Raw genomic sequence first — 14201 nt, 5'->3', positions numbered from 1 at the left:
GTACTTCAAGTCAAGTCAAGTCAAGTGTTCCTTTATTAATCCCCTTGGGGGAATTTAGGTGTCATAGCAGCATGGGGGAGGGGGAGAAGGAGTTACAGGCAGACAAATCATAATAGAAATAGTAATAGTAATAGAATAGAACATAGTAATAATAGTGGAATCGCAGAATTCAGTCAGTAATAATAATGATAATAGTATACATGTAATAATATATTTTGTAGTAGCACACTGCGCCAGAGTCCATGCAGTGTTTACTGTTTAGTAGTTAAGAGTCAGACAGTCCTAACAGTTCTCAAGTTCTCCAGACGTTAGTTCTCCGACTATTGGCAGCAGTCCATGCCCACGGTTGTTACATGAGGCAACATTTTAAAACCTTGAATCTTGAAGGAACCTCCATTTCTTGTCTCATCTGAAGGACGGCACTCGCCACTGTACGGTGTCCCTGTCACCATGGCAACCCATCCTACTCATATAGCCACGCTGCTGGATGAGTGCTCACTTGGTATAGTGTAAAGTGTTTCTTTATTGTTGTTGTTATTTTTGTTGTTGCCCACCCTTCTAGGAGAGTGAGTATCCACTGGTGATGATTGGCATCTTCATCAACCAGCACTTTGGATAGAAATGCAGTCCATTTACCATTCACCATAAAAGCTAACAATGTCTGCTTCCAATATGGGACTCCCTAAAAACGTGTTATCACATGTGTAAGAGAAGTCTAGGCAATACAGTTTTAGGACTAAGATTAGACTATATAACATGAGGCAACATTTTAAAACCTTGAATCTTGAAGGAACCTCCATTTCTTGTCTCATCCGAAGGACGGCACTCGCCACTGTACGGTGTCCCTGTCACCATGGCAACCCATCCTACTCATGTAGCCACGCTGCTAATTGGAAGATTCTCAGTTCGATTCTGGCTCCTCTTGGCAGCGGGTCGAAGTGTCCTTGAGCAAGACACTGAACCCCTAACTTCTTCCGATGTGTAGATTGGCACCTTGCATTGGTTGCCTCTGCCGTGGTGAATGTGTGAGTGAATGAGTGAATGTGAGTCGTAAGTTGTAAAGCACTTTGGATAGAAATGCAGTCCATTTACCATTCACCATAAAAGCTAACAATGTCTGCTTCCAATATGGGACTCCCTAAAAACGTGTTATCACATGTGTAAGAGAAGTCTAGGCAATACAGTTTTAAGACTAAGATTAGACTATATTACATGAGGCAACATTTTAAAACCTTGAATCTTGAAGGAACCTCCATTTCTTGTCTCATCCGAAGGACGGCACTCGCCACTGTACAGTGTCCCTGTCACCATGGCAACCCATCCTACTCATGTAGCCACGCTGCTGGATGAGTGCTCACTTGGTATAGTGTAAAGTGTTTCTTTATTGTTGTTGTTATTTTTGTTGTTGCCCACCCTTCTAGGAGAGTGAGTATCCACTGGTGATGATTGGCATCTTCATCAACCAGCCCACCCCCTTTGTCACAGTCTTCTTCGAGCGCCTGGTGAAGCTCCACTACCCCAAGGACAGGCTCAAACTCTTCATTTACAACCAGGTACGTGGAGGATGTTCATTACTGCACCTTAACTCATTCAGCGCCGGGGATTAGCCATGGCCCTGTGGTTGCATTGCCACGCTTTAAAATATAGGACTGAGTCACCTTGTTTGTAGAGCTATAACTATATTCTATATTATAGCTATGGATACAGTACTATGGCCCATTTGACATCACCTATCTATCGTTCAATATGTGAGAAAGAATACATTTTTCCATCCATACGTTCCCGTGTTATACTGTGGTGAATATAAGTATGGTTTTAGATCGGTCTAGGGTAATTCATGAAATCCTGAGTTAAACCCTATACGTCGATTCCACTATATACGTTGCCATTTCTTGCCTGTATACGCTATTATCCCGAAATCAAATCTATATCATAGCTATTATGTTCCATCATGAATGCATGAAAGGGGGGCGGGGTCGTTTCTGATTATTTGATTGTCAGTAACGGCATTCGCATTAAACACAAAAAAATGCTTATCAGCCCGATCGGTGTAAAAGCATTGCAGGATCAAGCAAAAAATGTACGTCAGATCATTCTTACCTGTGATCGGGAGTATTCCAAAAATAATATTCCAATTGTTTGATCGCCATCTGGTATATCCAATGTCCATTTGGCCCACGGCATAATCCACCACAACATATGGATCAGGGTTATTTGATGCGCTTCAATGAAACCGGCAGAACGGCTGCCCTCGCCCGACAAGGAAACATGAAACCGGAGACGTTTTGCCGTCCCACAGAGAAAGATACCGCCGTCTAGCGTGATGCGGCCGGTATTGCACTTTTACATTATCAGGCTGATTCCCCATGTTAACCCAGAGTCTGTGTGCCTGTAAGGAATAGAAATATCGAATAAAAGAAATAACAATCAAATAATGAGTATACTCGTTGTTGGCGTTCAATGATTGGCGCCCAATAACGAGTATACTCGTCGTTGGCAGTGAATGAGTTAAAGTCAATGTTTTTTTCAAAGGAGCCTTTCTGATTTGTCATGAACTGGGATCTCTTCAGGCAATCCAAAAAAGCACTTGCACCAGTGTTCTTTAGTTTTTGAGGTATTTTGGAAGCAGAAATTATTAGCATTTAGCAATGCTAGTGAAAATCAATGGGGATGGGAAGAATGTCTCTGAGAAATCATACACAGCACTTGATAAACAGCTTCCCGTTTCATAGTATAGTAGACTAAGTTGTACAGAACGACTTAAATGGGATTTCCTCCATTGACTTCCTCTAGCATTGCTAGGGGTGACAGTGGTTCAGGAGGTAGAGTGGTCTCCTGATAATTGGAAGATTCTCAGTTCGATTCTGGCTCCTCTTGGCAGCGGGTCGAAGTGTCCTTGAGCAAGACACTGAACCCCTAACTTCTTCCGATGTGTAGATTGGCACCTTGCATTGGTTGCCTCTGCCGTGGTGAATGTGTGAGTGAATGAGTGAATGTGAGTCGTAAGTTGTAAAGCACTTTGGATAGAAATGCAGTCCATTTACCATTCACCATAAAAGCTAACAATGTCTGCTTCCAATATGGGACTCCCTAAAAACGTGTTATCACATGTGTAAGAGAAGTCTAGGCAATACAGTTTTAGGACTAAGATTAGACTATATAACAGCAACGTCAAATCTGTCTTGATGTATGGCTCAGAATGCTGGCGAGTGGTAAAAGGAGACATGGACAAGAACAATAGGTGCCTGAGGAAAATCTGCCGCATCTTCTGTCCCAACAAAATATCAAATGAGGAGCTGTACCACAAAACTGGTGGCAATAGTCTGGTCCTTGAAATAAAACGCCAGCGGCTCAGATGGCTAGTTCGTGCACTCAGAACAGACCAGGACAGTAGCATTAAAATAAACACCACCTGGAAAGCGAATGCCTGAACGGCAAAGAACACCTGGTGTAGAGCGGTTGAAGTCGAGCTGAGAGAAATTCATCTTACGTGGGGCAAGAAGGCACAGAGAGTACCTGACGACCGGGCTGAATGGCGTTGAATCGTCAATGCCTTATTTCCACCCATTAACCACCCATTGGATGCAGTACATGAAATACAGGGTTCAGTCCCTTACAATATCTCAAAACCTGAAACATTGGGTGTAAGTGTGTTTCGAGATAGATACAATTATTGAAACATCTGACAGATTGAACTCTGCCTTACTAGAGGGGCTCTCCCGCCCTGCTGTTTACCCACCACCAGACGTGTGTTCACTCGTCTCTGCGTACACTCTTCCATTGACCAAGAATGTGACAGCTCTCTTGGCAGAAACCCAACATCCTGTGGGCTCAGTAGCTATTAGCGCTTATGTAAAAGCATGCATTGTGTAATAATACAAAGGAGAGACTGTGAGCCAAGTGCTGTATGAAGATATGATGGATAATCATATATCAGGGTTGAATTTGAATGCATTTTCATTTAATTTCATTTCAAACCTTTATTTATACAGGTAAAAATATCATTGAGACACAGTCTCATTTACAAGAGCGACCTGATCCACCAAACAAACACAACAAATACATAAAACAAGTTCTAGACAAATACAAGACAAGTAACTCAACTACAAATCTAAGAGGCTAAAATATAGATAAATTAAATTAAGAGCAAGAACAAGAACAGGCCCCATTGATGCACTCTCAATATTGCGTATAAGAAGTTTAAAATCCCCAATGGGAATTAGGTTCGGGAGCCTCAGTTCCTTTTGCAATAAGTTCCACGTACAGTAGATGGGGCAGAATAGGAAAACGCTGTTTTTCCAGAGTTCTGGTACAGAGAGAGTTAAAAGATCATGTCACCGCAGGCCAAAACTACTCTGTTTCTGCACCATGAGGGACGATAGGTAAGAAGGGAACAGACCGAGGAGAGATTTATAGATGAAGCAGTACCAGTGGAGAGTCCTACGCAAGTGTAGAGATGTCCAACCTAGAAGTGAGTAGAGGGTACAATGATGTGTAAGGGGCTTACAACCAGTAATGAATCTCAACGCTCCATAGTAGACGGCATCTAACAAGTGAAGAGAGTGTTGAGATGCATCCTTGTACAGAACATCACCGTAATCTAAAACAGGCAAGAAGGTGGCAGCAACAAGACGTCTCCTGGCATTAACTCAATCAGTGCCACCCACGTAATATTACGTGATTGCCCGACAACCGTTGGGTGCCAGACCATGTAATATTACGTGTTTGGTTCATTTATCTTTTTTTTCCTATTTTAATATCCTATTTAATGCCAGGGACCCATATGTTGCCGTTAGAAGCCCTACTGCGATGCCGAGGGTGCAGTACCGGCCAGATTATCCCAGGTGACGGTATCGAGCTGCAGTAAACCCTGGTCCAGACCCTTGTGTTACACTGTAAGGTCTCCGGGCGCAGATTTTTACTACACGGCAAGGCTATAGGTTAAATCGGTCGCATCCAAACGTCTACGGGACATCCGATACATATGCTGTGATTGATTATGCCGTGGCCCTAATCGACATTGGATGTACCAGATGGCGATCAAACAATTGGAATATTATTTTTGGAATACTCCCGGCCACAGGTAAGGACTATCTGACGTAAATTCTGGCTTGATTGTGCAATGTTTTCATACCGATCCAGCTGATTAGCGTTTTTAGCATTCAATACTAATTCCGTTACTGGTAATCAATAATCAGAAACGACTTCCCCTGCCCCCCCCCCCCCCCCTTTCATGCATTCATGGTGGAACATAATACAGATCAAATGCATTTGGATTTTTAATTTTAACCTCTTAAAAGAAAAACACGACTTATTTAAAAAAAAAAAAAAAAAAAAAAAACCTAACTTTAACTTTGATTTCTTAAAAAGGTGGTCAATATGGGACTTAAAAGAAAGGTTGCCATCAATTAAAAGGCCTAAGTATTTATAGGTGGACACAACTTTGATATAAGTCCCTTGGTCCGATGAAATGCCAGGAAGAACTGCTGGGACCTTCTTTTTTCCGAAAAGAACATGACCTTGGTTTTGTCTGCGTTCAACACCAGTTCAAGACGAAACAGGTTAGAGTTAGACTGAATGGCATTGAAAGCAGACTGCAGACATTCATTTGAGAAAGTATACGCTTAGAAGAGATGGGAAGGTTCCTTTGAGGTATGATGTAATTGGTTATGAAGGGCAAATCCACTTGACTATGCCATAGGGGAGTTTATCCATGTTTTCAATTCAACAAATTGTGGCCTTGTGCTGCTAAACCTCCGCCCCAATACATGTGGGATACAATCATGTGTCACACACTTTCGGGTGAATACTGTGTCTCTGTGTAACTTGGCCGCCAGGGTAGTCTTTATTTGACATATTTATGGGTCCCGGGGAATGTTCACTCCAAATTGTAAGCTGAATTTGACAGTAGTCCCAAATAGAGAACAGAGAGTCTAGCAGTCAATTTCAAATGAACACAAAATAATTAATATTTTCTGTCAATAGTCAATAAACATGGTATCTTTGGCGTTACCTTATCATGCTATTTCCAAAAGAGTATTGTGGTATTTCCATCATTCTTTGGTCATTACAATGATGGTAGTGACCAAAATATGATTAAATTGGATTATACCATGGTACAAAGAAGTACATAAGCGGTACCATGGCGATACATAACCTTTCCCATGGTAAGGGTACACATTTTCGTAAGGGTAGTTCTCACACATATATGCTTATGCTTGTCAAATGTCCATGACAACCATTTCCCTTTAGTCTAAGCAGTGTTTCTGTGTGTCACATGTGTAAGAGAAGTCTAGGCAATACAGTTTTAGGACTAAGATTAGACTCTATAACAGCAACGTCAAATCTGTCTTGATGTATGGCTCAGAATGCTGGCGAGTGGTAAAAGGAGACATGGACAAGAACAATAGGTGCCTGAGGAAAATCTGCCGCATCTTCTGTCCCAACAAAGTATCAAATGAGGAGCTGTACCACAAAACTGGTGGCAATAGTCTGGTCCTTGAAATAAAACGCAAGCGGCTCAGAACAGACCAGGACAGGATACCAACAGTAGCATTAAAATGGACACCACCTGGAAAGCGAATGCCTGAACGGCAAAGAACACCTGGCGTAGAGCGGTTGAAGTCGGGCTGAGAGAAATTCATCTTACGTGGGGCAAGAAGGCACAGAGAGTACCTGAAGACCGGGCTGAATGGCGTTGAATCGTCAATGCCTTATTTCCACCCATTAACCACCCATTGGATGCAGTACATGAAATACAGAGTTCAGTCCCTTACAATATCTCAAAACCTGAAACATTGACAACCATTTTCCTTTAGTCTAAGCAGTCTTTCTGTGTTTCCAGGAGGCGCACCATGCAGGCCAGATCCAGTCGTTTCTAGAAGGCCACAGGACGCAGTACCAGGGCGTCAAGCTCATCGGCCCGGAAGAGGCTATGGATGGAGTGAGCTCACGCAACCTCGGCCTGTGAGTCATTCTCTTTCTTTCTTTCTTTCTTTAGGAATTTACAACACTCAGTCATAGTCAAATATAGATTTGTATTGGTTATTCATTTGAATAATCAGATATTTATACAAATTAATCTGATACCCAGTCCTGCTCAGTCACCAAGTTACATGGAGAAATTCATTATTTCTGATGAATATGATCCTGATATACACACATACATGTGTAGCAACATCAGTGTGCGATTGACTGGTCGAGAGATATCCAAATATATTGATAGTTAATTTCAGAGGTGAATAATTACAACAACAAAGAAATTGTTATAAAAAGATATTTTTTTAACCTGACGTGGTCTATTTGAGTAGAACGTTTTAAAAGACATGGCAGAATCATCTGGTCCCTCTCTCCCAACATCTGCCATCTTGCATTCACAGTGTAAATAATCAGAGAGCCAATCACATTCAAGATGATGGCTCATGTTACATTAGTAAAAGGTCTCAAGATTTTGCCACCAAGTGGTTAGGAGAATGCATACAGCTATATCTTGTGAATGTATAGCCTTAAATCAACTGTCCATGTATGTGGACACTATGCAATTTAGCCCAACATCCAAAGACAGATGAAAGATTACAATACTTCATCCCCAGGGCCATCCATGGTATTTCTTTCTCAAACAAGCCAAACGATCTGTATGAACATATCATTTTTGGAATCGTGGAATCTAACAAAAACACTCTTATATATGGTCATGTTTTGATATAGAGATAGATTAATAAGGTAATTAATTTCATATGAATAATAGTTATATCAGTTGTTTAATTTAATACAGAACTAATATTGATTATGTACATTTCAATGTTTCTTTCAGTGATACGTGTCGTCAGGACAAAGACTGTGACTATTTCTTCAGCCTGGACGTTGAGCTGGTCCTAAAGAATGACGACACTCTCAAAATTCTCATCGAGCAAAATCTGTAAGTATAATAACTAAACTGAATATATATTTTCGAATCATAGTTTGCCCTTTGTGCTATTTACAACAGATATGCTATTTACAACATGTTTTTTCTGTCAGTGATTAAAAGTCTAATCCGTCTCGTAAGGCTTCAAGTTATGCGCTTGTGCCCAAACCACAGTACGACTTCCCAGATGGTTTTGTGTAACAGACCATCTGGCAGGTCAATTGAAATTAATATGAAAAGTTATATGAAATGGGCCAGTGTCCTGGCTATATCAACCATGTTTAACCAGCTAGATAACATGACACAGCACTCTGGCATAGCTCTAACACAGTGTGTTAGAGCCAGAGAGGTCTGGCTATGAGAGACTACCAGTGGAACAAAACAATCAGAGCGGAATGAGAGCTGTAAACACTTGCTTGGTTGCTGTTCTACACCGTCACACAAAATCAGTTATATTAAAATAAAAGCGTGTTTTCAAATTTTTTCTTATTTCTATTTTACTATGGCATCCAGTAAATGCACATCAAAACACTATGGGACCTCAAGTGAGACTAAACTACAAAATACAATACAAAATAAATTATGTGTTATTCTTTTTAACGCGTTCCTGACTACTAATACATTTGGCCATTTTCAAAGTTCTGTAAAAACTTTAAAATATATGTGTTGGGGGTGTGGGGTACCTAAATATTTTTTAAATATATTTATAAAACGTTTGCGAACCACGGTCATAGCCTATCATATCATATCACTAATAGCGTTTACTAACGTCATTGGACGCCAGAGGTCGCTGTGGGCGTATGGCAGTGTGTGCCAGCGCTGTAATGAAATGGGGGTACATGCCGGTGTTTGTAGTGCTAAAACTATATTAAATATTATAGCTATGGATCTAATGATATAGTCGATTGTCATTGAGTTTCTTCCGGTCAATATGCAAAAAACAGATAATGTTTTCATCAATACATTCGCGTTTTATACCATGGTGAATATGAGTATAGTTTTAGAGTGATCCTGTGTAATCCCAGGAAACTCCGCCAAACAGCGTTTTACTGCATTTCACTATAAATCGTGCCATTACCTCGCCTGGATCAATAATCAATCTGAAATCAACGCTAGATTATCGGTATTATGTTTCATCATGGATGCATGAAAGGGGGGGGGGGGGGGGGGGGCACCCCTCCATGCTTTGATCACAACCAACGTTACACGCCACACACACACACACCACAGACACACGCGCTGATCGCGGGGAAAGAATTATCGGATCAACGCAAGATTGATAACATATAGCCCTTACCTTGTCTATGACTGCAAAAAGAATAATCCAATTATCTGATCGCCATTCCAAGTACTGATCGCAAGCGTGTTTCCAACGTAATCCAGCATTGAACATGAACGGGGGGGGGGGGGGGGGGGCGTGAGCCTCGTCGATGCATGTGTTATAACCGCTTGCCTTGTCGGAGTATTTAGACCCCGCCCACACGCTGCAGCTCGGCCCAGACACAAAGCCACATCATTTCAAATGGAGTGCAATAGCGGTTCGCAAGGCGCTACGCGGCAGTATTGTACCTTTGCAATCTCAGACCCATCCCCAGTGATAACACACAGCTGCCTGCATGTTTATGAATGGAAATAGCGAATGAAAGAAATTACGATCCAATAACGAGTATACTCGTTGTTGGCTGTATTCGATTGGCGGGCTATAACGAATCAACTCATCTTTGGCGGGGAATGAATTAAAGTACTTGTGAGGGCTGCAAGTGTTTGGGTCACTAGCAGATAATAGAGACTCTTAAAGTTATTCATAACGAATAACCACAAAACTGCTTACGCAGACAATAAGGAGATGGGGAAAAATAAACAACAAAAAACAACCTTTACACTACAGGTAAACAAGTCCACAAAAACACAACAACTCTCAATAAAGAGGTATTATGAAATAATGTGGAGTTTATTTAAAGAAAATACATTTTGTCAAAAAAAAGACAATAAACCTCCACTAAAGGAGTTTATTGGATGTAATGGACTAATGACAGATAGAAAACAAAAGGAAACCATTGAGAAAAAGAAGCACACTACAATCAAATGCTCAGCTCCTAAATAAAGCCAGTAGCTTAAAACAACAACAACTACATAGCTATAAAAAGCACAAAACTGATTTATTGAAAGCCTGACTGTAAGAATAGCCTACACAAAGGAGAATGATGAGAAAACAACTTAAATATGCAATTAGGCGCAGCTGCACTGAGTCAGGTGCAATCAAGCCCACACACCTGCCCCCCTAAAGGGCAATTAACCACCCTTTAGGGTCCAGTGCTTGACAGCTGTCCATCACAGGAATATATCCAGAGTCCAGTGACTGACAGCTGTCCATCACAGGACCACCAAACCAAGTCAAAACCATGACAGTACTTGCTACCTCGTTGGCTTTCATGAATTCCTGCATTGCATGGTTTGTGAAAGCCTTTGTACAAGGCAACATGTAGCCTAAATATTGAGTAGCAAACATTCACAGACTTAGCAATGCTAATAAAAATGCTAATAACAGACTTAGCAATGCTAATAGGAATGCTAATAACTGACTTAGCAATGCTAATAAAAATGCTAATAACTGACTTAGCAATGCTAATAAGAAAATGCTAATAACATTTATCTGCTTCTGTTCTCGGAGGATATGACAAAGCTCCTGTGTGTTGCTAGTGAATGTAGCTTTGGTTTCATGCATACAAAACGTCTTGTCAGACACAATTTTATCCCATTTATTTCTATGAATTGAATGAATTCTTGTCATCGCTTGATGGCCAGCTCTCAGAGTTAGGTCAGCTATTGATTGGTTGTGAAATCGTCAGCTCTGATTGGTCTACTTTTGTGGAGACAGACAGACAGACGGACAAACCAACCTTTTCGGCCTACGGCTTAAAATAAATCACTATTATCAGCCAATATATACAGTATGTTTGCCGAGATACAGTATATCTGCCCAGTTTTTCTCTGAATAGCCTAGGTATGACCAGGCTACACGCTGATACATATGACTTCTTCCATCCTGCTGCAGGCCTATCATCGCACCTATGATAATCAGAGAGGGACGGCTCTGGAGCAACTTCTGGGGTGCTCTCAGTGCAGATGGCTTCTACGCCAGGTCTGAAGACTATGTGGACATCGTTCAAGGACGCAGGGTGTAAGTCGGCACTGTTTTAAACACTGACTCACTTTGAGTTGATATCGGTTTCTTGTTACCTACACGGTACACAGAGATACAAAGATACCAGTTCTTTTTCACTGTTGATACCGAATCTCAGTGTTACATTTTAAAGTATCTGTCGATATTCCAAATTCCAATCCCACCCACCCATTGGTTTTTAATTATTATTATTATTATTATTATTATTATTATTATTATTATTATTATTATTATTATTATTATTATTATTATTATTATTATTATTATTATTATTATTATTATTATTATTATTATTATTATTATTATTATTATTATTATTATTATTATTATTATTATTATTATTATTATTATTATTATTATTATTATTATTATTATTATCAAAAAAATTTGTTTTGGTCTGATGTGTGGATTGGAGTTGTGTGGGGATATGAGACGGGTTGCTACTGCTGGCCACACCTCACAATTCACAATATAATAAGTCACTACATAGCTACTAGGGATGTGCATGACTGACCAAAATCATTTTCGAATAGTCTACTATTCTTAAAATGGAATATTCAAACATTCGACCCCCCCCCCCCCCCCCCCCCACCCCCAAAAAATGTAAATAAAAAAAAAAGTTTAATTCAGTTATTCTTTTTAATATAATGGATAATTAAAATCAAATGGTATTGCACATAAATAGGCACTTCAGATAATCCTTCAGAACATTAATCGGTTCAGCTGACCGACAATAAATCAAAATGACACCATTCACCATCGTAGCCTATAATAACAGCATTGCATTGGCCTATCAACCGGTTTTAATAAACAAACAGAAACAGTAGCATGTGCATCTTTTAGATCAATTAGGCTATGCAAATTAGGCTGCCTCTAAATATAAAAATGTATTAAATAAGAATGGTTTGCTTCACTTAATTAAAAAAATATATATTATATATATGAAAATCGAATGTGGAGACTGGCACGACTATTTGAAAATTTGGAAATTCTAACTCATCCCTAATAGCTACATATATTACATTATAGCTATATATATTATATCATATTTAAACCATATTATAACTATATAGTAACTTATTATACTATGAATTGTTCTTGTATGATAGATTCTACATTTAGTAAATTCTGAATTTTAGCCCTATTTCCTTCTTGATGCTCTATTTCTTACTCATCGATGATGTTGTCGAAGGGCAGGGTCGGACTGGGGAAATAATTCATACCGGGAGATATAGCATGAAATATAGCTCCAGTCAGGCCACTTTTTAAGCGAGGGGTCTGGGAGTCCCCCAGCAGGAACATTTGCGTTACAAAGACTTAATTTCCTGCATTCTGGTGCAGGAATTTATTTTATTTTACCCTTTTAAATGCCAGTGTTTGTGAAATTACTGAAAAAAAAATTTATATCTTCAATATATCAAATGCAAAGTGGATTTTTCTGGGGGGGGTTATTACAGGCTAGCATATGTCAATGATTAGCAACAACACTGATTTCGATGGATTTTTTGTTTTTTGTAATGTCAGATTGAAAAGAATACTCACTCTTACCATTAGGGAACTAAATTGTCCTCTTCAAAAAAGTATTATAATTCTTTTAATCAATTTTTTTTTTATCTGCACAGGCCAGGCCACCGGGTGCTCCCGGTGCTCCTGATGGCCAGTCCGGGCCTGTCGAAGGGTACACTCATTTCTCAGCACAATCCATGCTGTGCTTCATACTGGATACCCAGCTCCTCCTTAGTTAGCCACAAAACGATGTTAAGTTAATGGAGCCACTGTAAAAAGCACTTGAACATACTCAATTCCTTTGCTTCTTTACACTGTGGCGTCTGTGTCAGTGCCTATTTCAGTGTTTGTACAGACTGAAGCATGGCCCCATTGACTTTGCATTAGTTTTGTCGCTAACTATTTGAAGGTGTGAGAACAGCATTGCTTATGCTGAGAAAGGACTCAAAAGGACCAATTGACAGCATTGTTGTTAAGTAGAAAATAGGGTGAGGGGTCCAGAATTCTGAACTTACCCTTTAAAGATAGGCATATTCCCTACTAGCTATACCCCTGCATGGTTAGGTTAAATGAGGGTATTCAGTAACTCACTTAGACCTACTTGCAGGGGTGTGTGGAATGTGCCCTATGTGGCCCGTGTGTACCTGGTGAAGGCCGAACTCCTTCACTCTGAGCTCTCCGACTACGAGCTCTTCGACTCAGACACCTTGGACTCCGACATGGCTTTCTGCCACAATGTTCGCAACCAGGTCAGTTTCTACATTATATACATTTTCATCATTGTTTGAAACACCTCATTTGATCTACTTACTGTATATGTCTTGCAGTAAATGTGATGTGCTCCAGAATCACAATTCATAATCCTAGAGGATACGGACCAGCTAGCCTAGCTTAGCTGTAGATCAAAAACATCTCTCCTGGAGTTTTAAGCTAGGCTAGTGGTCCGTATCTGCTTCCATTCATTTGTGCTAAGCTAGGCTAGCTTGCAGTCATATAGCTTTCCACTGAACACACAGAGAGGAAATTGGTATCTATCTTCTTGTCTGACTCTGGAGAAGGCGGTAAGTACATTTCCCATAATGTTGGCATGTTCCTTTAACATGTCATTCCTTAGGGAGTCTTCATGTATGCAACCAACATGCACACCTTCGGCCGCATCCTGACGACGGAAAGCTACACGACCAGTCATCTCCACAACGACCTCTGGCAGATCTTCGAAAACCCGCTGGTGAGAATCGAGATGCACTAGCAGTTTCATCAGAGCATTTGGAAAATATGAAAGGGATACAGGAATCTGAGCTCTATTTCTTCCTTTCTCAGCTCAATCCATGCTGTTCCTCATACTAGCTCCGAATAGTTAACCACAAACCAATGCAAAGTCAATGTGGTCAAGCTCCTGTCTGTACAAGCAGAAGAGATTGAGGCTCACTAAAAATCTACTTTGTAAGCACTGTGGTGTAAACTTCAGTGAGCCTCAGTCAGCTTGTACAGACAGGAGCTCGACCCCATTGACTTTGCATTGGTTTATGGCCAACTATCCGGAGCTAATATGAGGAATATCATGGGTTGTGCTGAGAAAGGACTCTTACCAATCAACATCATTAG

The 14201-nt window shown here is 40.3% G+C and overlaps 1 protein-coding gene across 1 annotated transcript in view; it reads left to right on the top strand.

Moving 5' to 3' along the window:
• plod1a (procollagen-lysine, 2-oxoglutarate 5-dioxygenase 1a) overlaps nucleotides 1–14201 on the top strand; it is a 57018-nt gene that overhangs the window by 25127 nt on the left and 17690 nt on the right. The window contains exons 9-14 of the mRNA XM_084332765.1: nucleotides 1422–1553; nucleotides 6845–6966; nucleotides 7814–7918; nucleotides 10962–11087; nucleotides 13204–13345; nucleotides 13711–13824. Of these exons, the coding sequence (XP_084188891.1) occupies nucleotides 1422–1553; nucleotides 6845–6966; nucleotides 7814–7918; nucleotides 10962–11087; nucleotides 13204–13345; nucleotides 13711–13824 (741 nt within the window). The remainder of the gene's footprint in view (nucleotides 1–1421; nucleotides 1554–6844; nucleotides 6967–7813; nucleotides 7919–10961; nucleotides 11088–13203; nucleotides 13346–13710; nucleotides 13825–14201) is intronic.

The sequence above is a fragment of the Notolepis coatsorum genome, assembly GCF_963971535.1.
Source record: "Notolepis coatsorum genome assembly, chromosome: 17".
Lineage (NCBI taxonomy): Eukaryota > Metazoa > Chordata > Actinopteri > Aulopiformes > Paralepididae > Notolepis > Notolepis coatsorum.
This window is presented reverse-complemented; position numbering and strand designations above follow the sequence as displayed.